Source organism: Ambystoma mexicanum, chromosome 2p (assembly GCF_040938575.1).
Source record: "Ambystoma mexicanum isolate Mex_15411 chromosome 2p, UKY_AmexF1_1, whole genome shotgun sequence".
NCBI lineage: Eukaryota > Metazoa > Chordata > Amphibia > Caudata > Ambystomatidae > Ambystoma > Ambystoma mexicanum.
This window is the reverse complement of record NC_090923.1, coordinates 952,755,679-952,779,335: the sequence shown is the minus strand read 5'-3', so window position 1 is coordinate 952,779,335 and position 23,657 is coordinate 952,755,679. Positions and strand designations below refer to the sequence as shown.

Genomic DNA, 23,657 nt, shown 5'->3' with positions numbered 1-23,657 from the left:
CCCATTCATTCAGACTAGCTGTCACTCAAACATGCTAAGTGGTGAGCCGGGCGGCTCACCACTTGGGCCAATCACACAAGAGTGCGACTTGAGTTGCCGAGGCAACTCAGTCCAGGGTGCCTAAACCCCCTCCCACACCCCCTGTGGTACCCAGACAGAGTGGCACCACTTTTGGAGGCTTCTGTGGAGAAGCCCGCCAAAAAGTGGAACAAAGGGCTCGACAGAAGCGAACACAAACGCCATTTTGGAACCAAGTTTCGGCAAACAATACCAACCGGTGAATTTATATTAATTTAATAAACCGGCGGTATGTTCGAGGCTATTTTAAAAGTGGTAGCCTCGAACAATGGGAAAATCCCATAGGAAAATATTTGCGGTCGAATATAAAAAGTAGTATCCCCTGCCACCAGCCAAAACTCGGTCGGGGGGGACTGGACAGTGCCCCCTCGAACAATAGACCCCGGGGCAATCAAATTGCCCAGACCAGTACGTCCACAATATGATGGTTTGTACTGGTTCTGTTCACAATTTAAGACTAGTTAAGCCAATGGTGACTTTACATGCCCTGGGAGACAGTAGTCCGTCCCAGGGTATGGAGTCTATGTTGGTGGGTCGCTACGACACCCCTGGGTTACTGCACAGAGGGTGCTGTGTAACCCACATACTAAAAACACATGAAGCCCTATGGGGTAAAGGACCTCATAGCCCATAAAACACATACAAAGTCAAAGGAACACCTCAAATCATGTCTAAGAGTGGGAGAAAAAGAATCTCACTCTTAGCAGGAGAAAAAAATAAACCCCAAAAATCCATCAAAGTTGCTGGGGGACTCACTAGGTTTGGGAAATTAGCCTTTACAGAGAATTCTCCCTAACACCTTCCCCGCCCTAGTCCCCAGTAGCTCATTTATGCGAGATATTTCATGCCCACCCTCTGAGATATTATACATCGTCTCGATGGTAGCATCAGGTTGTTCCGCAAGCACTACCTCAGGCCAACTTTCTTGCACCCGTTTAATGATTCTGGAATAAGTCATATGTTGGCCTTTATGCACCCTGGTGTCCTCTGTTAGCCTCTGAAAGTCCAGTGCCTCCCCCTCCTGCCTGCCATTGTCTCCAAGGGTAGCCAGGGCCATCGGGTTCCAGTATCTACGGACCCCTTTTATCATTTGGGAGTCTTCCCCGCATAGCGCCACTTAACGACACCTGCAGGGAGAATGGGGCTGGGTTTCCCACAGTTTGCCACGCTCTACGTCACATTTCCCAGCCTAGCACCAACAGTCTTGCCATTCCTAGTACCTTTGGTTTAGGCAACCACACTGTCTCTCTAAGGAAGTAGGGAGCAGGGTCCCTACACAACAGCCTGGCTTCAACCGTTTCTTCTTCCGACAACCACCTGGCCACATATTGCAGCTGTCCCGCCAAGTAATATAACTCAAAATTCGGCAGGTTTATATTCCCCCCCCCCCCAACCCCCCCGTCACACGAGTTTTGTAATTTCCAGAGGGCCACCCTCTTCCTGGATGGAATTGTGTCATATTGAAACCCCTGCACAGGCTGTGGAGTTTGGCAAAAAAGCGCTTAGGGATCGCATACGGGATGTTTACAAAAAAGTGTAGCATCATGGCCACGGGTAGGGGTAGTCTGGACCAAAATCCCATGCTATTCTTAATACCTTCAACTGCCTTTTCCGTATTGTGTTTATGTTCTTCTCCTGTCGTGTGGTATATGTCACAACCTAGGTATCGAAATGTCTCGGTTCGCCAGGGTATTGGCAAAACCGGTAGGCTCCTCGGTAGGGTGCGTCTATACCTCCCCAGGGGGGAACAAGCTGGATTTCTTGGGATTTACTGCTATGCCCGAGATGGTACCGTATAAATGGGCCCAGCAAGTTAACAGGTAATCATCCATTTGTGGTCTGGCTTATTGCAAGTCAGCAAAAACTGAGATGATTTAAAACATCAAAATAAATTATCTAAAGAGGGAGTGCCGTCCCAGACACCTAAAAGCCAACAGAAAAATGATCAGGGTGCCCAAGAGGTCGAACATCTCCTCTCTAAACCTATGGCACACAGGCACCACATTTTGTGACTCCACAGCATTATGGGAAGTTTTGAGTGGCAAGTTAGCAGCAAATTGTGCAATGTAATGCCCATCAGGCCACCAACACTGCCTAAGGATAAATAATGCACTTCTGTTCTTGCCAGCACACTGGTGTGGCTGGATTGGGTCAAATGATTTGGCCATGATCACACAGTTTGGTTAAGCAGTGAAGCCAGAATTTGCCAGCAACTTACCACATACCTTCCAAGCTCTAATTAGTGCACATATTTGTTTTGTGTTTCAAGAACCACAAAATGGTTGTTTATTTGCAAAGAACACAAATCAGTCGAAGCAACCACCTTTGGGGGAGTATTTGCACCACCCTGAATATAAGACTACAAGTGACAGCCCAATAACACAACCTGTTTGCAAAAGGCCTTTTAAATATTTTTTCTTTCTTATAAGGCTCTGCCTATGGCACCAACACAAAAGATGTTTTTGTTAGTATAAAAAGATGGGCTACACTTTTCTTACCTCTCGGGTAACTCTTTGTTTGTCAAAGTCAGTGTGAAGGTCCACTCTTTCCTGTTATCGTCCTCTATAGACACATTCCAATGTCTACAAAACAGACAAAGAGCAGCTGATTACTCACAGCAATGTGCTTAAGTGGCTGGAAATATTTGTCCCACCGGAATGAGTAGGAGAAATATATTACTGCCAGCCTCTTGCTAACAACGAGCCCTGCAATCAGGGACAGCGTCCGGCCCTTTCCACCTTTTCAGTTGATAAGGGCCATGAGCCTCAGGGATGTCCCCCGCAACTGCCCCATGTTGCCAGTTTGCAGTGTTATATAATAACACAACAATTTATTTATGTGTATATGCTTTTGTTCTGGGGCTTAATGCCTTAGCTGCATTTGTGGAAGCCCTTCCGGCCGTCACTTCCCTTGGGGTATACAGAAGTGTTATCACCTTGTTGCCTTTTCACACCGGTTCCTCCAGAGCAGGCACTGCTGACATAGGCTTTATATAGGATTTAAAGCTTTTCAGTGGTTATTATTGTTTCAGCTTCCTGCTGCCTGACGTTTAGTGATAATCGGCGGCTGTTAAACCCCAGATTTTTTCTTTGTCATTTCATTGGGTAAAATTGATGTGACATCTACTGTGATGTCATCATACGCCACTTACTATTTTTGAAACTAGTCCTAGAATGTTAGCATGTCAGTCTTCTATCCGATTATCTAGATGGATAACAGTGTGCTTTAAAACTGCAGTTATCTGCCATACAAATACATTCCAAAATGGATCAGGTTTCACTTTCACCCTGGCTTTCAATATCGTTATTAAAGTGCTCGTGGCACCTTAATCGCGAGACTGAACGAATATTTAAATGCCTTCTGCAGCATCATGCTGTTATTAGTGCGGGCCCGGGTGCTTATTTAGTAGCAATTATTTCCACATACTTTATAAGCACCCAGGCCCCGCACTAATATCAGCACGGTGCTGCAGAGGGCCTTTAGATATTCTTTCAGTCTCGTGATTAAGGTGCCACAAGCATGTTAATCAAGAGACTGAAAGCCAGGGTTCCAGTGCACCCTGATCCGTAATGGAATGTCTTTGTAATGCCCATCAGGCCGCCATAGTGTGACCAAATTTAAAAAGTGTAAAAATGGGACAGGGCAACTAACATAAAAGTAGGACTAACTCTTGAAAGTGGATGTCAAGGCACTACACTTCAGTAGCGTTTGGAGGAGAAGGGAGTTTAAGTGTTGCTGTTCAAAGAAACACATATTATAATTTATTACAAAATAGGACAATCCTAATTTGTAAAATAAAGCATTTCTTCTGCGCGAGTTTGTGTATTCCTGCCTGCAAGCTATAAAGACCTAATACAAAAAACCAAGACCACTGCAGTTTTCAATGGGAACATAATCTTGAGAAAGTGGGACAGAGCACCAAATACCGGGACAGTCCCGGCAAAACCGGGATGTCTGGTCACAGTAGGCCACCAACATTGCCTGCTTGCTGAGGACATTTTAAATATTCTTTCAGTCTCGGGATTAAAGCGCTTGTGGCACCTTTAATCACGAGACTGAAAGAAAATGTAAAGTGCCTTCTGTAGCAGTCTATGTTATTAGTTCGGGCCTGGGTGCTTACAAAGTGGAAGTAAATAATATTTTTCCCGTCCGTTCGGGCGGGAGAAATATTATTTCCAGCCACTTTCTAAGCACCCAGGCCTGCAGTATTAACATAGCCTGCTTGCACAGAGCATTTTAAATATTACTTCCTTCTCGCGAATCACGAGAAGGAAAGAATATTTGAAAGGCGATCTGCCAGCATGCCATATTACTGTGGGGCTGGGTACTAGCAAGTGGCTGGAATTAATATTTCTCCCAGCGAACGGGCAGGAGAAATATTTCTTCCTAACCGTGGCCACTTGCTAACACCCAACCCCACAGACAGGGGGCTTGCAGAAGGCCTGCACCCTCCTCCTCAACCTCTCCTAAGCACCCCAGCATGACTCCTTACCTCAGATTGAAGCCGGGTCTGTGAGTGGAGCTGGGGTGCTCCTGCTGCAGTCTTCTCCAAGTGACTTCGACGCCGTCCCCAGGCTGGGCTCATACATTGATGCAATGTTTTTAGCCCAGCCCGGGAGCTTCTGCCTGCACACTGTCAGTGCACCGAGCGCAGAGCTTAAATGAAAAGGCACAGTAATCTGTGCATTTAAGCTCTGCTCTCTGTGCCATAAATCATATTGCAGTTTCTGCGACATGATTACAAAATGAAAAGGCAAACCAGTGGTATCGTATCGCAAATTGCGATCGATACCGCTTATTTTATGCCTTGCATTGCAGCGTTTCTTTGCTGACTGCAGGGGGTGGTTCTGCCCACAATCTGCCGGTGACACCAGGGTGTCCTGGCCCGACACATGGGCTGACCCTTGTTTGTTTGTTTGTTTTATTCACTTATAATGCGCACCAAACCCGAAGGTAGCCGGGCGCAGCAGTACCCCCCAACGTCCCACCTAGTGTCCAATCCTTGACAGGGCTGGCGGGTCTCGGGCTGTAGCCGCCATTTTTTCTCGCTGTGCTGCTTGGCCGCAGCAGACTCTGCTGATGGGTCCCCGGGTTGCCTCCGGGGGGCTGCTTGGTTATCACAGCTCTTCCCTCTGCATAACAGGGGTTCCGGGGGACCCCCCCTCTGCTCCCATATATGCCACCAGTTACATTTTTGTGGGCCGGTAGTTGGCGAAAGTCGGAGGCGCATGTCTCACCTCGCCACCATCTTGGCCATGCCTCCGCCAAAGGGCATTTATGTGCTAAAATTAAGTCTTGGGGAAGTGATCCCTGAAACAGGAACAATTTATTTACTTGAGACCAAGGTTCTTTTGTGCTTGTAACTATGTTACATGGAACTTGGGTAAAGGAAGCACGAGTATTGGTTAAAACACTATTATCCTGAACTTAAGAGAGGTAACTTTGAGACATTTTGTTGGATCTGCTTTATACTCAGGGGTAGATATTTCCCAGTGTCAATACTTGAAGAACTGCTATAAAAACTGGCTACGTTAGTACAAACCTAACGAGCTCCTAACAGATGCCTGACAAATGATCATCACGTGCAAAAAAACACCTGTTCTTTTCAGTGTCTTGTTAAGTCGAGTATGTATATATATATATATATATGCAAATAACTTATAACTTCGATTGTTTTTTTAAAAAAAATAAAGCACTAGAAAGTCGCAAATTTTATCTATTTGGGATTTTATCTGTTTCAGGGTTCTAATTAAACTGACATTTTAAATCCTAAAAAATCAAAAATGACTACATTGGCCGCTCAGGCAATTCAGATAAATAGAAAATGCAGTCATTTTTCATTTTCACCAGTAATAGAAATTTGAAAATCAGAAGGTGGTTCCGGTAAACATGTATGGGGCCAAAACACCCTTCTTTTTGAACATTTTTATTTTATTTGAAGTTTGACTTTTTTGCATGAACAAAAAGAAGCACAGTACGGCCAAATTCAATAACATAAAAGGAACATTAGAGGACCAATTTGGAAATGGATTCCCGTATCACCCCCCATGGGTGTTACCCACCTCCCCCTCAAGAACTTGTTAACTCTGCCCTCTGACCCTGGGTAAACCCAAAATAATAAGGTCTGTCTCATCATCAACATATGAAGACCTAGTTCTCCTCCAATCACCTTTTCCCCTTGCTCACCGATTGACCTGGGCCCGTCTCCTTACTCTCAATATCCTCCTCAATCCCCATCCGGGCCCCAGTTTTCCTGATGTTTGATCACCCCAGCATGTATCTGGTTCGGAATTCAGGCCACTCAGATTTCGAGATTCCCCCCTCCCTCGTGTATCTCAGCAGTAATCCTTTCCATCATGTATATATTCCTTCCCACATTTATCCATTCACTCTTACCCAGGAGCTATAGTCTTTTCCAGTGCATAGCTAAGCAAGCCCTTTTAGCCGACAACAAACAATGAGGTAGATGAGTGAGGCTGACATAGGCCCCCTCATCGTTCTCCAAACCAAATAGCACCATTAACGGTGAGCCACCTGGTCCTGAGGTTTCCGGTACTCCCCCACCAACTTCCACCAAAACACGATACAAGGTAGAGATCAGACCTTTCTTTTCCACCTGCGAATCCAAGATCTTTTATAGGGGGGCTTATTAAGTCTCTTTGCACCATTTCCGGTCCATATTTCAGATGTGAGTACCCCCTTCAACTGTAGGTGTGAAAAGATGGGGAACTTTCCTATTCCCAGCTCCTTCTCTAAATCCATTATGGAGATGAATTGACCATTCCCCTACAGCTGACCCATCCTCGTAAGCCCCGCCTCAAATCAGGTCTGAAATCTATCCAGATTTGTAATCCGGTCCCTCACTCCCGGTGCCCACGGATGACTAAGTGGGAATGGCCAGCTTGCGACAGCCTTCATCTATGGGCCCTTCCGCCATATATTCCATACAACCCCCAGAATGGGATGTTCCCTTACTCTCTTCAGGAGGCGATACCGCGCACCCAAACCCATTCTCCAATTGGTGCTGGTCTCATATGGGCGTTGTCCAACCTAACCCAGCCCATTGACTCAGGTGTGGGACCAGGACCCTCAGTTGCATCACCTTAAAATACAGGTTGATGTCAGGGAAACCTACTCTACCACTTTCCTTCATGAGCACCAATGCCTCATACCCGACCATCGGTTTCTTCCCCTGCCATAGAAACTTCAGGAGGCGGGCCTTGACCTCATGAAACCTGGCGTCTGGAAGGTGAATAGGGAGCACTTGAAACAGATAAGGTATTCTGGGGTGGAAATTCATCTTGATAGCGTTTAACCGCCCCAACCATGAAATCTTTTGTTTTGCTCATTTTTCCAAGTCATTAAATAGTTTCTGCAGGAGTGGCAGAAAATTCACTTCATATAACCCGCCCATGTCTCTCGTCACCTTTATACCCAGGTATTGCAGCTGCCCTTCATCCCCAGACTAGTCAAATTCAGTCCATCTTCCAAGCCCAGCTGTTCCAATGGGAACGAAATTGATTTCCCCGTGTTTATCTTAAAGCCTGAGAGGGCCCCGTACTGCTCTATTATCTCCACTACCACCGGAACTGAGGCCAGTGGATTCTTCAGATGAAGCAGAATGTCATTGGCGTACATCCCCAGTTTAAATTCGAGCCCACCCACAGACATACCTACCACTCAGGGATCATTGTGTAGTGTTAGAGCCAAAGGTTCCAAGGAGAGAGCAAACAAGATCGGGGCGAGGGGACATCCCTGCCTCGACCAAAACCAAACCAGCGAGAGAAGGTGCCATTAACAAAAATGCAGGCTACTAGGTCTGAGTACAGAGCCATGAAACCACGCAGAAACTTGGGCCGAAATCCGTACTTAATACGAGTTGCATTCAGAAAGTTCCGGTCAACTCTGTCGAAGGCCTTTTCCACATCGACAGATAAGGGCGTGGGGTTGCCCCAACCCCTCGCCCGGGCCCCCTCGATCAGATGCAGGGTCTTACGCATTGTGTCCGGGCCTTGTCTCCCCCTTATAAATCCCACCTGGTCTGAGTGTACCAGTGGAGGCATATGGGGGTTGAGGTGCGATGCCAGGACCTATGCAAATATTTTCACATTGACGTTAAGGAGAGGAATCAGACGATATGACCCGCAAGCCCATGGGTCTCTGCCCTCTTTGTGGATCACTGAAATGAGGGCCCGTACAAGTTCTTCAGGGCCCTACCAGTTTCCAGGATTACATTAGTTTAATCAGGTGGGAGGTCGAAACCGTGGCAAACGTCTTGTAAAAGGACACTGTATACCAGTCTTCCCCTGATGCTTTTCCTGATTGCATATGGCAAATTGCCTTTAAGACCTCATCACCTGTGATGGGGGCGTACATTTCCTCGTCCTCTTCAGTGGTCAGTGCTGGCAGTGACATCCCACCCAGGCATCCTCCTATCTCTGCCCCGTCTGTTCCCCCCCCCTTACATAGGCTTTCGTAGAAGTCCACAAATGTTTCAACCACACCTCTCACCGATGTCTGGAGATCTCCCCCCTAGCCCTGTACTCCAGATATCCATCTGTCCCCTTTTTCACAGTATTTCTGCTCTCAGAACTGAAGCTTTCAGGTTATCTTGCCTTCTTCCAACAGTCTAAGTTTCTCCCTCTTACCCCTAACCACTGTTATCAAATCCCTGACTACCTCCTCCGTTTCATGGACCCGCCTTTCCAAAACTCTTCTCTTTCCTCAGCTTGTTTTCCAGTAAGGTCCTCTTCCTGACCGCTTGTTAGGCAGAATCCAGTGCAGTTCCCTTAGGGAGCATTACACCAGATTAGGACTACAGGTGAGAGCAATAAATCCCCTTTGGTATCAGTCTGTACCACAAAGATTTAGTTGGTAGCTGTGGCTGAGCAGTCAGACTTATCTCAAGAGGGAGATGAGCAATATTCAGGGTTTACACAATAGGCCTACTGTACTGTGGTACAAGGAAACACTGACCAAATCTTTGTAGTTAAAAATTAGATATATATGTATTTTCTACACTTCTAAGCAAACACAGGTATCACAAGTATCAAGCAAGTTAAATTAAGTCAATGGAAAAAATATACACACTCCCTATATTAATTGTAGACCAAGTGAACCAGAGTGAAAACTGAGTAAAACGGCACAGTGACAACTACACACAAGGGATCCTCTAGCAATTTCTCACAAGGGAGGGAAAACACAAGTTATCTAAGAAATACGTTCTTATACCCCCTAGCAATGCTTCCCATCAAGTGTGAACCAGTTCAGCCAGACAGTACATCAGTATAGGCAATACTTCAAATGAAAACTGAGCAAAATGGCATTTCACAATGATTATGCAGTGGGAAGGAAAGGGTAGTTATAAGAGAAGGTTGCACCACACAGTTCGAATGGAAAATCGATCTCAAGAAAGCAGGTCTAACAAATGTGACCAGAGTCAGTAGGCCTGTGCCAGAGTTAATGGTACAGGGCAAGGGCCCAGGAGCAAAATGTTCTTGTAGCTGCAAGCTAGTCTTACGTTAACGATGTTGAAAAGGTGGATGCAGAAAGCGAAAGACAATGTTAAGAGAGAGGGGCGGCTAACCCAACAGGTAGGAAATGGATTTAAAACACCTTTAGCACTACCGCGAAGAAAGGGTGGCCTGGCGGAACAATGTACCTTAAAAGTGAAGAAGTGGCTCCTGCGGTGGCGGTTGTTCCTGGTAGTTCCTGCAGTTTGGGTGATCCAGCAGAGGAAGAGAGGCTCTCGTCGTGGAGGAAGGTTTGAGGGACTGCACTACCCAGGGATGAAACCAGCCGCGGTGCTGCCAAACGAAGTTTAAAAGGTACGCTCCTTTTAATCGCGGTCCGGGTCGATAGCTGCTTGGCCATCAGGTCTCCAAGTGCAGGGCACTGGCGATTCGACTACAGCAGGTTCGGGAAGGCGATTGGCAAACTGGTTGGCCCCACCAGCTCAAGGGAAGAAGGCTCTTTGAGATGAAGATCTCCTCTCGTCGTGTGGAGAAAAATGATGAGACATTGCAGCAGGGCTTCACCGGTGGTGGTAGTTGTCGCAGGTGTCTTTGGCTACTCTCCTCTTCGGTTCCGTAGTTACAGTGGTGACGTCTTGCTCTTCCAGTCCTCAGGACCCTGCTTTTATGCAGAAAGAGACCCATTCATACAGCCTAGCTGTCACTCACACAGTGGAGTGGTCTTCTTGGCGGGAGACCCTCCAGCCTATCAGAAAAGAGTGCAACCTGAGTTGCTGCGGCAACTCTGTCCAGGGGTCCTACTCCCCCTCAATGGACCCACCCTAGACTCGGTGGTGCCGGAAGGAGGGCTTCTGGGCAGAAGCCCGCCAAACGGACAAACAAAGGATCCCGACCTGGTTTAGGATCGTAGAGAAAGACACGAGAAAGAAGTTATATTAAAGTTCTGGCAAGTAAATCCTACCGGAGCAAAATTAATTTTAAAATGCACCAGCGGTATGTTAGAGGCTGTCAAGTGGTAGCCTCGAACAATGGGAAAATCCCATAGGGAAATATTTGCGTTGAATATTTATGGTAGTAACCACTGCCACCAGCCAAAAACTTTAGAGAGAGGGACTTTAAGGTACCCCCTTGAAAATGAACATAGGGGAAAAACTATTAACCCCTTCCAGTACTTCCATAGTAAGATGGGTTGTACTGGTTAAGCTCATAAAAATCGACTAGTAAAGTCAATGGGGACTTTACGTGCCCTGGGAGATGGGAGTCGGTCCCAGGGTATGGAGTCTGTTTGGGGGTCGCTAGGACACCCCTGTGTCACTGCACTGAGGGGGCTGTGTAACACAAGTGAATAAAGATGGTTCCTATGGGGGAGAGAAGATCCCATAGGCATTAAACACAAAAATAGCTTAGAACACACACAGCAAAAATGCCTAAGAGGGGGAAAAGAGTCTCACCCTTAGCAGGTAAAAAGAAACAAACCCTTCAAATCCAGCAAAGCTGCTGGGGGACTCTATAGGTAAGGGAAATTAGCCATAGTATGAGAATTCTCCCTAACACCGCTCTCCCTCTCTAATCAAGAGACCCCTCCATGTCGACTTCTGCGCTTTCCCCCGTATCATTCAAAAGAAAGTACTCCTGTATCGCCTCCTCAAACTCCACCCGAAAAATGGGATCCCCCAATAGGGACTCATTACATCTCCACATTGTATTATGGGTGGCCAGGTCAGTCCAGGACAAGTCCAATGATGCCATGTCATGGTCTGACCACGAGACTGGATGGATCTCTGCTCCCAGCGCCCCCCTAGAAGCTCTCTTGTGATGCATAGGTAGTCTATACGAGTGTAGGTCCCATGGAGTGCGGAATAAAAGGTGAACCCCCTATCATGAGGTTGGAGGAAGCGCCATACATTGCACAGACCATGCGAGGCTAGGTGTCCCTGTAGGCCCTCCCCTCCCACCGTGGGGGGGTCCCATCCCGATCAGTCCCGTTGCCCTTCTTTCAAGCTCTGTGTTTGCCTACATATGGTGGTCATCACCCAACGCTGTGCCTGATCCCCAATATGCATGGCCCAAGAGGGCACAGGGGATTCTTCTTTCCTCCCCCTGTGAAAACCTAGTTTCCTGGAGAAAAAGGACAACTGCCCCCAGTTTACGAACTCCCTGGCTACCAGGGACCTTTTGGTTGGTGAATTGAGCCCTTTCAGATTTAGTGTGCACACACGAGGACGGTCATCCCTTTCCACCTTGTTCAGGCCAACCATAGTCTCGCATCAAATCTCTCCAGCAAGACGGACCACCTGCTACGCCAAACAATCTCCCCCTGGGTCAGATAAAATTGATCTGAATATTCCCTTACCCCAACTGTATCCCCTCCCCTTACCCCAACTGTATCCGCTCCCGGTTTCCCCTCACTTTGCCCCTCAGTTGCCCCTATATTCACCAACCCCGCACCCCTTCGGACCCCCTGTGGCGTTCCAGCTCCAACCAGTTACCATCATTGGGCGAGAACGGCCCACCAGTAGGACCACCAATACTCTAGCAGGGACAGCACATGGCTACAAACCCACACCGTCTCCAGAGTTCAACCAGGGCCTAGCCAGGGCGGTTGGGGGGGGGGGGGTGTATAATTTCCGAAACTTCCTTGCACCGGGCACCTTGCGCCTGCGTGCTCCTTTCCTTTGCCATTGTCCGTCTCCCAGGTCTTTCACCTCTCCTTTCGGCCTCGGGGTCTCTTCCCCCATCAATTCTCTCGTGACCCTCTTAATGTCATCTTTGGAGATCAACTTGTATTCATATCCATCTACCGCAAAAGAGATAGAGAAGGGGAAACCCCCATCTGTACCTCACAACTCTCTCATTCAGCCATTTTGTGAGTGGCATGTACAAACGCTGCTTCGCTAGTGTGAGGGAGGAGACTGTCGCGGCTCCTGCACCTCTCGCTTTGTCAAGATCTATGGCCCCTGCCTGCCCCTCCTGCTCTATGCACCCTGACAATTTTGGGCCATCAATGGTCATTTCCCGAAGGTCCCACTCCGTTTCACCACCCTTTTCCGGTACCCCAAAAAAATCATAGATTTCTCCTTTTCTCGGTTTTCAAAGTCGTCCATCTTAAGTGTCATTTCTCCCTCCCTCCTCTCCAGTTCCGCCATTCTCATATCCATTTAGAGTTCTAATGTCGACAGCGATGTCTGGTTATCTCTCTTCCATATTGTCCATCCTAACGTTCATCTTGTCTACTTTGCCTCCAATGTCTTCCCTCATACTGCAGATCTCCTCCAACATGGAGTCAATGGACCTCATTACGACCCTGCCGGTCCGGAAAGAATAGTGGTGGTAAAACCACCACCACTGTTCTTTCCGGACCAGTTGATTAAGAATCCTGCAGGTGGGAGGTGTCACTCCCGCCAGGTCTGACCTGGCGGGTTTAACACCACCCGCCTGCAGGCGGAAATGGACGGAACCGGTGTTTCCATTGTCCCCATCCTCATGGGGATGGGGACTTACACAATTCCGCCTCCGGAATTCCCGGGTCACCGGGGTCATAATGCCCCGGTAATTCCAGGAAACACAGAGGCGGAATGGTAATACAAGTCCGGCGGTGTCCTTTTCCGGCTCGGTTACCGCCAGACTCATAATGAGGCCCAATGTCTCTTTTTGTGGAGACTGAGTCGTGCCCTCACTCCTGCATTTTTGAACCTGTAATTGGGCTCCCCGGGTCCGGGCCCGCAAATACTCAAAGCGTTACAATTTCAATCCCCAGTCCATATAGTCCGGGGGCCCCTACGGTTGGGCCAGGATTGACGTCTCGCTGCGCCCCCTATGTGTCCACTTTCTTGTTGCAAGGGGCCACAGCTACGCCAACGCCTTTCCAGACCCAGTATGGCCCTTCCGCCACTGGCCCTCCAGCAAACACGAGGGTCAGGGGCACCAAACAGCTCCCTGCACCACCAACCTGCTGTGCTTGTTGCAGTTCCACCCGCTCCGGGGGTACGGCAGGGCAGGGCAGGTCAGGACGCGGGGAGTTCCTCAGGGTGCCTCCTCCCACAACACTACCATCAGGTGTCCACTGTAAAATCCAGACCTCATCACAACCTCTATGGGCCCCTCTTCTGGGCCAAACCACCCGAATGACAACCTTCTCCTGGGGGTCTCCTCAGTCCAATCTTGCCCCTCCCCTACCCAGCAGGCAGAGAGGCAGCCCTAGACCGCCACCCACGGTGATCCGGGAGGCAAGTGCACCTGCCCCAATTTGGTTCCTGGGCGAGTCCTCCTTTGCAGTCCAGGGGGGTATGCTCCTCTGTTAGTCCAAAAATGGGACCTCTCCCCCTCCAGGGGGGGGGGTCCCCAGCGTCACAGTGCCCCACCATCCTCTGGGTCACATCCCGCCCGCTCTTCCTGGGTGCCTGCCAGCAGGCAGGCCCTGAGGCTTCCTCACCGCTCTGCAGTGCGATTGACTCACTGCTCGGTCCCTCTCCTCCAGGGGAGTGGGCTATGCACCAGTGAAAATGTCCAAAATGGCTGAATTTCGGCTGCTTCGAAAATTCCAAACGGGCGAAAAAGTTTGACCAAATCCCCCAATCGGTGGCAAGGCCTGCGGTGGTGTCCCCCGCACCTTTGTTCACTATATTGTGAGTGGGGTTTGCAGGGATGTCCCCCCGCAAGCCGGTCCCAAAAAAAGTAAAAAAATAAATGAAGGAAAGGGCCCTGCAGCGCCGTTTCCTGATCATCGAAGTGAAAGGGAACAGGTGTCGCCGGGACACAGCGAGTCGGCGGCACACAAAGCGAAGTGTGCCGCCCAGATAAGCGGGGGCGGGGGCAAGGGCAAAGGCAAAGGCTGAAATGTTCAGGGGAGAGAAGACCGAAAAGTTATTTTCGGAAAAATAACTTTCGATCTTTTCTCCCTCGAACATTTCAGCTGCAGGCTTCTAACCCCGATCCTGTACCAGCGAGGCCCGACACTCCTCCGGGCTGAGATCCTGGCCCTCCACCGCCGTCAGTGATCCTCTTCCCAAGCTCCCAAAGGGCGTGCCAGCTCCGGTGATAAGGTATGAGCCGGGCCAACTCTCCCTTGAAGCTGGTGTGATATGGAAAAAAACTGATCATGCTGGGAAAAATTGCCTATGGAGAAGAGTCCTCAATTTGGTGTTATTTGAAGCAGGAAAAGGACAAACAACGTAGTATATCCTTTAACAACTGGGTTCTGAGATGTGAAGAACAAATGAGATGCTATGATGTGACTCTTTTCCAAATAAGGCATAACAAAAACTCGGTGTTGGTTTGGATTACTACCATCCAGGAGGTGTGTGTGGGTACTGACTTTACTCTGGAATTTTGTTGGATGTGAGGCCTCATGGTGTATTACCCCAATATATATATAGATTCCCAAGTTCGTATTGACGTATGTAGTACATGCAGTTGCGATTGAATCTTTTTCTTACTAGAGGGATCTTGGGAGCAAGGGAAGGGATTGAACGCACGCTAAGAACTCCCAAGTATTGTAAAGAAGAGGATATTACGGAAACTCTTTGATCTCCTCATGGAATGTCAAATCCTAACTCCTACGGGCTTAATATATTTTGGTCATCTTGTACCAGATTAGTATGACAATATATTTTAACAAAAATATCAAATTGTTGGGGATTTGCTTCTCTTTGTAAAGTACTTGTTCCATGCTACTGAATAATCCTGTCTATGATGGTGAATGTGTATCTGTTTTTAAATTAGGATTCTTTATACAATATTTACGTCTATGTATTTTGTATGGATTTTATTAAATTGGTGTTGTGTGTCCCATAAGAAAGCTTTTGTATTGTGATGAGGAATTTGAAACCATTGAGTATTTATTATTCTTATGTGCTGTATTGTTCGATTTAGTGAAAAAGTTCCTAGTTGAACTAAACACACCATAGGTTATGTATAGACACTGTGTTGAAACTCTGTATCACCAGCACAGGAAAGATTGAAAGGCTAACCTAACAAAAATGCATCATGGTGTCTCTTAATCATTGCCCATGGAAAGGAAAAATGTGTGTTAAAACAGTTGGGGGAAATGGCTTCTTTCAGCCGCAAAAATACGGACGGTCTAAAAATTAGGATTTGGAAAAATTTGTCAAGTGCCAATATTTGAGCCCTTTGAGCAGTTTACTGTCTCAGAATGACGGCACCTGAAAGCAGTTTGCTGCTTGTTCCCAAGGCAGTTCAGCATTGTAAATTCGGTTTACCTCCAAACTATTGAAGCAAGCATTAAAAAAATCAGAATTTGGGGAAATTGGCAAATTGCCAGTTTTTGACACAAAGACTATAGTTTGGTCTTGGCTTACCCATTGAATCTGCTTACTATTCTTTCCTAGGCAGATCCGCTTCTTGTGTGCCAGCAGGGTCCTCCAGGCCCTGCTCCTCCATGGTTAAGCGTAGCATGGCATCCAGTGAAATCGTGGGACCTGCCTCTGGCTGAAAAAACTGGTTTCTTTTAGAGGCTAAGTCCCACCCCTGTTTCCCTGTTAGCCAATTGCATTCTAACGGATAATGATGTCTTCCATTTAAGTAGTAGGAAAATTGAAACAAAACATCTTGCTTATCCATATTTGAATAGAAGCCAATTTTGTTATGTGTAGCTTACTTATTAACTTGAGTGTTTCAACAAGATGTCACTGCTTTATTGTGCTTGAGAAGAGAATGCTGGCAAAGTCAAAAGTTGGAATGCACATTTGTGAAAATGTATTTCTCTAAATGCTAACAGGAATGTCAGGATGACGTAGCAACAAAATCCCCAAAAGGCAACATGAGCTTGCAACACGGAAGTCCAACAAGACACCAATGATACAAGGACACAACCAGGGGGAGGGAAGAAAACAAAAAAAACAAAGAGGGCTAGGTTGTATGCAGTGATTTTAACTAAAAGAAATTATGAATTAAATGATAATGAAACAAATTATGAAAAATATGTATATGGGGAGAAGGGTTAAAAGTTGTGGGGGGGTTCGGGGTGGGATTGAAAACGTGGGTCGGTGGCTGCCCACTTTTTTCATTTGTTCAAATCACATGTAACCGGCTAGGTGGGTAAGGAAGGGGAGTAGATAAAGCCACGATTGTAGTTGGCAAGCAGCACAGCACAAGCAGGTTACAAGTCAGGCAAAGTGTGAAAGTAACAGATCATCCTAAAGAATAACAAAAATGAATAATACCAAGCAAGAATACTGTTTGAGAAGCACGGCATCCTGTCTCATCCAGGTTTACATTGCCCCGGGGAAGGACAGCAGCATCGCAGCAGGGCCTGCCTGTTGTGCATCACAGCTATTCATGGAGGTGTCTTAGTGCATCTGTGCAGGTGTGTGCATACCGATAATTGTAGTCCTGCAATCTGCAGTAGCGGCTACAAAAAAAGGGAGCGTTTATCCTCTGTGCTCACTGGACTGTGCCTTTCTACAGACCTACAAAAAGCCCCCACACCCCTATTCGCTTCTGATTCTGCAAAATCAGCCATGGGGATAATGACAGTGATTGCTAGTGCAGAGCAGTCAAGTTCAGAAACATTAAGTCTATCGTTTACATGTAATAAATGCCCCTGCACCTTCATCCTTGCATACACTGCCATGTTGTGACCCCATCAGAGGGATAGGGAGACTAGCGCCTAAGAAGTGGAGTAATCCTATGCTACATCATTTGGTAATGTAAGACGAGATAGACAGCCAACTTGATCCATGGCCAGTTAGAAGTGCATACACATAGATGTCTAGTTCCCCACTTCACTAGCTATTCCTTAAGCTAGACATGTCTCCAATCCCGTATTATAAATATAAACACTGGGGAAATGTCTTTTGTGACAAAATGCTAGGCAGTTTATTAACCGATTCCCTAAATATAATTGCATTTAGAATGTGCGACTGGGACTTTGTAGCAGTGTACAATTCAAGCTGATGACCCCTTGCTTTGTGAAGTATCTGTCAACATGAGTGCCATAGAAAAGCACCAAATAAAATAAAATGAATAGATATTGATTTGGAATTTGAAGGTTGGAGTCTGTTAAAATAATGTACAAGTTTAGAGGTTTGTGGGTAAACCTGTTTCTTCTTTCAATTACAGACCAGGAACGGATTGCTCTTGGGAATGAGGATGGGTTATTTCTGGTGGATGTCAACAAAAATGGTAAGTGGTTAGATGGAGTAAATACTATGAAATGCCTGTCACTTAATCATTTGTGTGGGTTGATAATTATGAAATCAAGTTTACAACTACTAGAGCCGTGCATTCTACTTGGCAATACACCAGTGTTTAGAATGTTGCCTCTGTAACTGCATTAGTGCTGATGTATGGCTTTGATACGGCAAGGCTATTCCAATATTGTGGTGCACTGATAGAGAGGCTACATTCTGGCTGTGTTACAGTTAAGGCGCTCCAGTTTTTTATATTGATTATGTGTTATGTTATACCACGCACCGCTACCACCCGGTGTCAGTCTCAAGGCACTCACGTGGCTCTGCAAGAGGAGAGGGCGGGTATGTTAGTGAGTATAGGATTGGATTATAGGGATAGGTTCAGAACCAACTTGCATCTGTGTGCGTTGTCTTGCATGTGGGAGTTGGTTCTATTTCTCAGTGCCTTGGGTGTTGCTAGTGTTTGTGTTGGGTGTGTGGGTCATATGAGGTTAGAGTGGGGTTGTAGTTGTGCGCACAGGTTAGTTGTAGCCATAAGAGGGCCCAGAGTCGCGGGTGACTCCTATGTGTTGTATTCTGTGGGCATTTGTGTAGTGTCAGTGGATTTATGGACTTTGTGCAAGGGTATGCTTGTCCAAGGTTGCTTCCAGTGTCTGAGGGTTGTCTGAGGGTTGGTTGAGTGTGAGGATTAGATTAGTTCTCAGTGTGTCTGTGTAGTGTGGCTAGCCCCTAGTCATGTATACAGGAGAGCTGCAATACCAGATGTATTAATTTTGTGTTTTTATATGGAGGCTGTTTTACAACAACCAGTGTATTGAAGTGTTTGATACATGAGCAATGCAAGTGAAAATATTCCATTGTAAAATGTACAGATGCGATTGTACTCTACTGCTGAATATATAGGTTGTGAGAGTGCTCCAGTGTTCAATATAGTCTAGTACCAAATATTTGGAATGAGTGCCAGAGCTGCAACTTCACGTGTTGACTGACTGTTGCCTATGAATTGATTCCTCAAGCTCAGGTGGACCCTTTGACCTCTCTCCCTCTTTTCAGTTATCACCCAGGTCGGAGATTGTAAAAAGGTGCTGATGATAAAGGTGAGCCCCCAGAACCAGCTACTTGCTGTTTTCTCTGGCAAGAGCCACAGCGTCCGTCTCTTCACCTGGGGTGACTTGGAGAACTTGGAATCCAACGGCATAAAAATCACAGAAGCCAAAAACTGCCAAACTATGGTCCTGGGGGTCATCTGCCAGGGCACCACCACTGCACTTTGTGTGGCCATCAAACGCCAGGTGCTCTGCTACCAACTGACCAATATCAAGATGCGCTACCGTAAAATCAAGGACTTCCAAGCCCCTGGCATCGTGCAGACTATGGACATATTGGGGGACCGGCTATGCGTGGGTTGCCAGACTACTTTTACCCTCTACCCCTTGCTGAATGAGGCCGCCCCCATCTGCTTGCCGCACCCAGAGGACTCTCATCTCAGTTTCCTTCCCCAGCTACAGATGGATGCTTTGTGTGCCGTAAAAGTCAGCTTGAATGAGTTCATCCTCTGCTACACAGGAATTGGCGTATATGTGGATGGCCAGGGTCGAAGATCGAGGCCACAGGAGCTGATGTGGCCTGCAGTTCCCATTGGTTGCTGTGAGTATTACCTGCATGCTTATAGGCCGTGTGTGTTTAACAATCTTGAATTTAGAAGAACCAAAACATTTACCTATTTCAAGTGAAAGAAGAGGAAAGCATGGGCCTTGTGCGTGATAAACCATGCATTCTCTTCCCTAGGTCCTTCTGATATCCCTACCAAATTCACCCACTATCTGCCTAACCGCACACAGTTTATCTGCTTTAACCAAACTCCTTGCTATAATGTCTCATCTCATTTCAAAAGGACCCGGGTCCCTTTCTCCCTGCACCAACTTGTTCATGGAACACCCAAAATGCAGTTTCTTGAAGCTCTCCCCGAACCCCCCATTTGTTATATGTTGCTTATTACATTATCATCAAACTCTGGTGTTGAGATGCATAACCAGAGATAAGATCAGGGGGTTGTTACTACTGTTCTTATCAATAGCGAGGCTTACCTGGTGTAATTAAAGACACATCTGTATTGCCCAGTTTTCATTCTGGAGTATTTTATGAAGCGTTGCTGTTTTCATCTAGCATACTGTTAACATTTGCGTAGGTGGCCTCTTGAATACTGTCTAGTTCTAATGGACACTTTCTTCTCACAGATTCCTCATCTTCTGCAATATCTAGTCGACGCAGTCTGTGTTGGAAAACTATTTTTCAGCCATTAGGTGGTGCCAATGGGCCCCGTCCTTCACTCGTTCATCTAGTTGAATTCAGTCTTGTGCTGCAACAGTGTTGTCTGCATGCATCCTTGTACGGAGCTGTTGACACCGTTTTTATCAGTTCTTTTTTTCTGCAGCAACGTGCCAGAAATAGACGAGGTCAGTTTTTGGGGCGTGGGGACAGGGGGGCTCGAGCAAGTCATTTCTTTCAACTGGTCTCCACCTAAATCGGGCCTCAAAGCCTGAAAAACTGGTCATTGGTTAATATCTGTGACTGATCCGCACTCCTCGTGTCTTTTGTGTTTAGGGAAAGACCACGATAAAGAAGAGTGCGGATCCAGTCCAATGATGCCAAAGCCAGTTGAACAGCTAGTAAGGCTATTCTTGGCCTTGTCCAAGACAAACTTGTTCAAATCCTGTTCACACCGAGAAAAGTGGCCTTGACACAGAACTGCTCCAATCATCATTCCAGGTCCGTGGAGAAGAATAGGAAAAACTGCTACCACCGTTCCAGAAGCTGTTGGTCTTCAAGAACGTGGTTGTTGTGCTAGTCGAGAAGGCATAAGAGGTGTCTTTGGAAATCTATGGAGCCAGGTAAGCCTGAATTCCGTGCGGAATCTTCCTTTTGCCGAGGTTTGGGATGCTTTCAGAGCTTCCATGCTAAAAATATTAGAATTATAATTACAAAAAGCACCTACAAAAATTATGTGGGCTAGATACATCACCTGATTCAGAAATAGGTCTTCAACCTATACCAGTTTTGGGCCAAAATTGTGGCCTTTTATATCCTCATCCAAAGAGGTAGATTTTAGGATATTTGGGATGCCATGCATGGCTAAGGAATCGAAGGTACCAGTCCTACCTTTTGTTTTCTGACTGTTTTGGTGTTACTGACTCCTTTTTGCAGCTCTTTAAATAATTTCTTCAATGGATTGCCTTTCTCCCTCAGATTCCTCATCTGATGGATATTCCCTCCAGCTTTGCTGCTTTGGAAAATATTCGACAGGGGGCGTAGTGGAACTCGACTAGGCCATCAATCCGTCTTGCTCGGCATCTGGTCGTCGACTCTAGACGGGAAATCAGGCGTTGTATAAATGCCACATCACTGCGCACCAACCTCAGTTCCTTTTTTCCGCGTGCTAACACGCTGCTTGGGAACACAGAGCTTCGACTCTCTCTGTTTTCGTCAGAAAACTTACTTTTTCACAAAATCCTCCACACGAGATGTCAGTCGCTCGGGTATCCGGTTTCAAATGGTGTTCTGATTGTGGTACCAAGATGTCCATCACTGACCCACACGAGTTGCGTTTCTGGTGCCTCCGCACGGGTCACGGGACTGACGGGTTTCCGTTGAGCGCCAAAATTCAACCTAAATCCCTTTGCGATGAAGCTGCAAAACTCGCTCTGGGTTGACCGCCTTCAAAATCACTGGCGCGGTCGACGGTTCTGTCTTTGGAGGCTGAAACTGAGGGGCACACCCCCGAGAAAGAACACAGGCGGAAGAAGAAACGGTCCCACTCAAGGAACCACTCTTCCTCGTCCCAAAAGAAGAAAAGGCATTGCTGTCATCGTCTGGATTCTGAGTCGTTGACGGATAAAGGTAAGCCGTCTGCTGGGCCTACCACCACCAAGAGTGGGAAGATTGGACATCCGCGAGGCTTGCAATGTTCAAGCAGCATGCTGCAGTCAGCGTGGCTGACCCCCCCCTATGCAACATGCTTCGGAGGCAAGAGCGGCGCTCGGTATGCCTGACCCCTCTAGTGCTCCGGTACCAACAATATCGGCGCCGATAAATCTTTCGACATCGAAAGAAATCCAATGGAAGCTGGATTATCCCTGTGCATCCAAAGAGGTCGACGCTACAGCGTCTCGATCGACATCTACCATATCAGCGCTGTGAGAAACCCAAAGATGTCTCCCTAGCTAGTCCCCGGGGATTTGTCATCCTGGTGGCAGGACACGGCCATTGCTATTGGATCTAGTTCCTGGGGGTGGACCAGTGAGGGAGGATCACCTGGATGGGGGGTGTCTTTCAGGACACCGGGCGAGATGCGGTCTCCCTCTCCTTCTTTTGACACCTTTTCCCCATCCTACCACGTAGGACAATCCAAACCACTGTCCCCCTCCCCCCACACGAACACTTTGCACAATACGAAAGACAATAGACTAACACCAGAGCCGTTTTCGTGACGTGTCCCAATACCAAGGTCAGGCAAAGTCAGGCAATACACCTGAATCGCGCACACCTGAGAACCCTTTCCCTTCCCCACAGAGATAAAAGGTGGAGGTCAAGAGCACAAGACGAGCGAGGTGGGCAGCACGATGAGACACCTATCCAGACCCAGCAGTTCAAAAGGAGAAGAAAGACGGCAAATATCTAGAGGCTAACAAGGAGAGATGCAACCTTGCCCTTTTTGACTCAGACCCACTAAACCTCTGCAGAGGGAATCGTAAGGCTGCGGACAATAGCCCAAGTGTCTTGCAGCAGATCTCAACGGTACATGGACCGTGCCTACGCTGATAAGCCGGAGCGAGGGAAACTCCTGCTACCATGGTACCAGCCTTGACTCCAGATCAAAGGAAAGCTAAGCGGTTCATCACAGCCGGTGAGTCGAAGGGAAAACCAATAAGAACCGGGCTGTGTTGAATGAAAGTCACAAATTGGCATATGAAGAACAGTTGAAAGAATTGTAAAGGTGTAAGGTAAGACCAGCTGCACAGGGAACCAGCACCACGTGGGTGCTGACTTGAGAAACTCTGGTCGATCCCATGTCGATTACAACTACAGATTACAGAAGGCCGTAGGAGAGCCGCCAAGATAGGTCAAAGTGGTAGTACAGGAGTTCTAGCAAAGTCCATGTACAATTGAAAGTCTTTGACCAACAAACTGCGGAGAAAGTAAGGGAAGCGAATCCCGCATGGTGAAAAGTTATTACATGAACTGTATATCGGAAATGTCGGCGAGAGTGAACCCGGCAGAGGGAAACCTGTTTAAAAAGACATTTGAGATTTGTGAAAGCAAGAAATATTGCAAGACGAGGGGAAGGAAAGTGTCCACCTTGTCATTTGGGATGCCGGCCCGGTCGAGGGAGATCCAGGGGTGAAATGCTAGAACCCCAAAGATCACTGAGAAAGGAACTGTTTTTTGTGAAATCGTTGAAAGAGATATTATAAGGGGTCTGTGCCTGGAAGTGTAGGTGAAGCAGAAATGTGTGTTTGTTGATTATATTAGGCCTCGAAGGGAAGAGACTTTTATTGAAAGAGACTTTTACCATTGAAGAACCTGATGGCTGGAATGAAACTGTCAGCTTGCGCTGGGAAGGCTCAAGTGTGTGCTGTGCTCCAGTCCCACCTTGTCTCGTGCTAAAAACGTGGGGAAGGGGGACCTCACGGTAGTTGCAGCCTGACTTATTATTTGAAAACGGTTTCCTTTACTTTTATACCCTATTCCAAACTCTTTCTGTAATTAGTCCCATCTTAGATTTAGGGTAGGTGTTTTTCCACCCTGCATTTTTAGTTCAATAAATACCCTTGAACTGTGATCACTTGTGTCTGTCTTTACCTTTGCTACCATGCGTTCCTCACAGCGCCAAAAGACAAGCCCTCCACGTGGACAGTTGTCGAGAAAACATTCACCCCGCAGCCCTGGTCTGAATTTT

General features: G+C 47.1%; 1 protein-coding gene and 1 long non-coding RNA gene across 3 annotated transcripts in view; one reads left to right on the top strand and one right to left on the bottom strand.

Moving 5' to 3' along the window:
- The window catches only part of LOC138566955 (serine/threonine-protein kinase MRCK alpha-like), a 2,642,347-nt gene that overhangs the window by 1,882,854 nt on the left and 735,836 nt on the right, over window positions 1–23,657 (top strand). For both annotated transcript variants that reach the window (XM_069644738.1, XM_069644739.1), the window contains exons 29-30: window positions 17,631–17,693; window positions 18,755–19,348. In XM_069644738.1, coding sequence (XP_069500839.1) covers window positions 17,631–17,693; window positions 18,755–19,348 — 657 coding nt within the window. The remainder of the gene's footprint in view (window positions 1–17,630; window positions 17,694–18,754; window positions 19,349–23,657) is intronic.
- Window positions 1–23,657, bottom strand: part of LOC138566956 (uncharacterized) — a 120,991-nt gene that overhangs the window by 44,816 nt on the left and 52,518 nt on the right. The gene's annotated exons all lie outside the window — the stretch shown is intronic.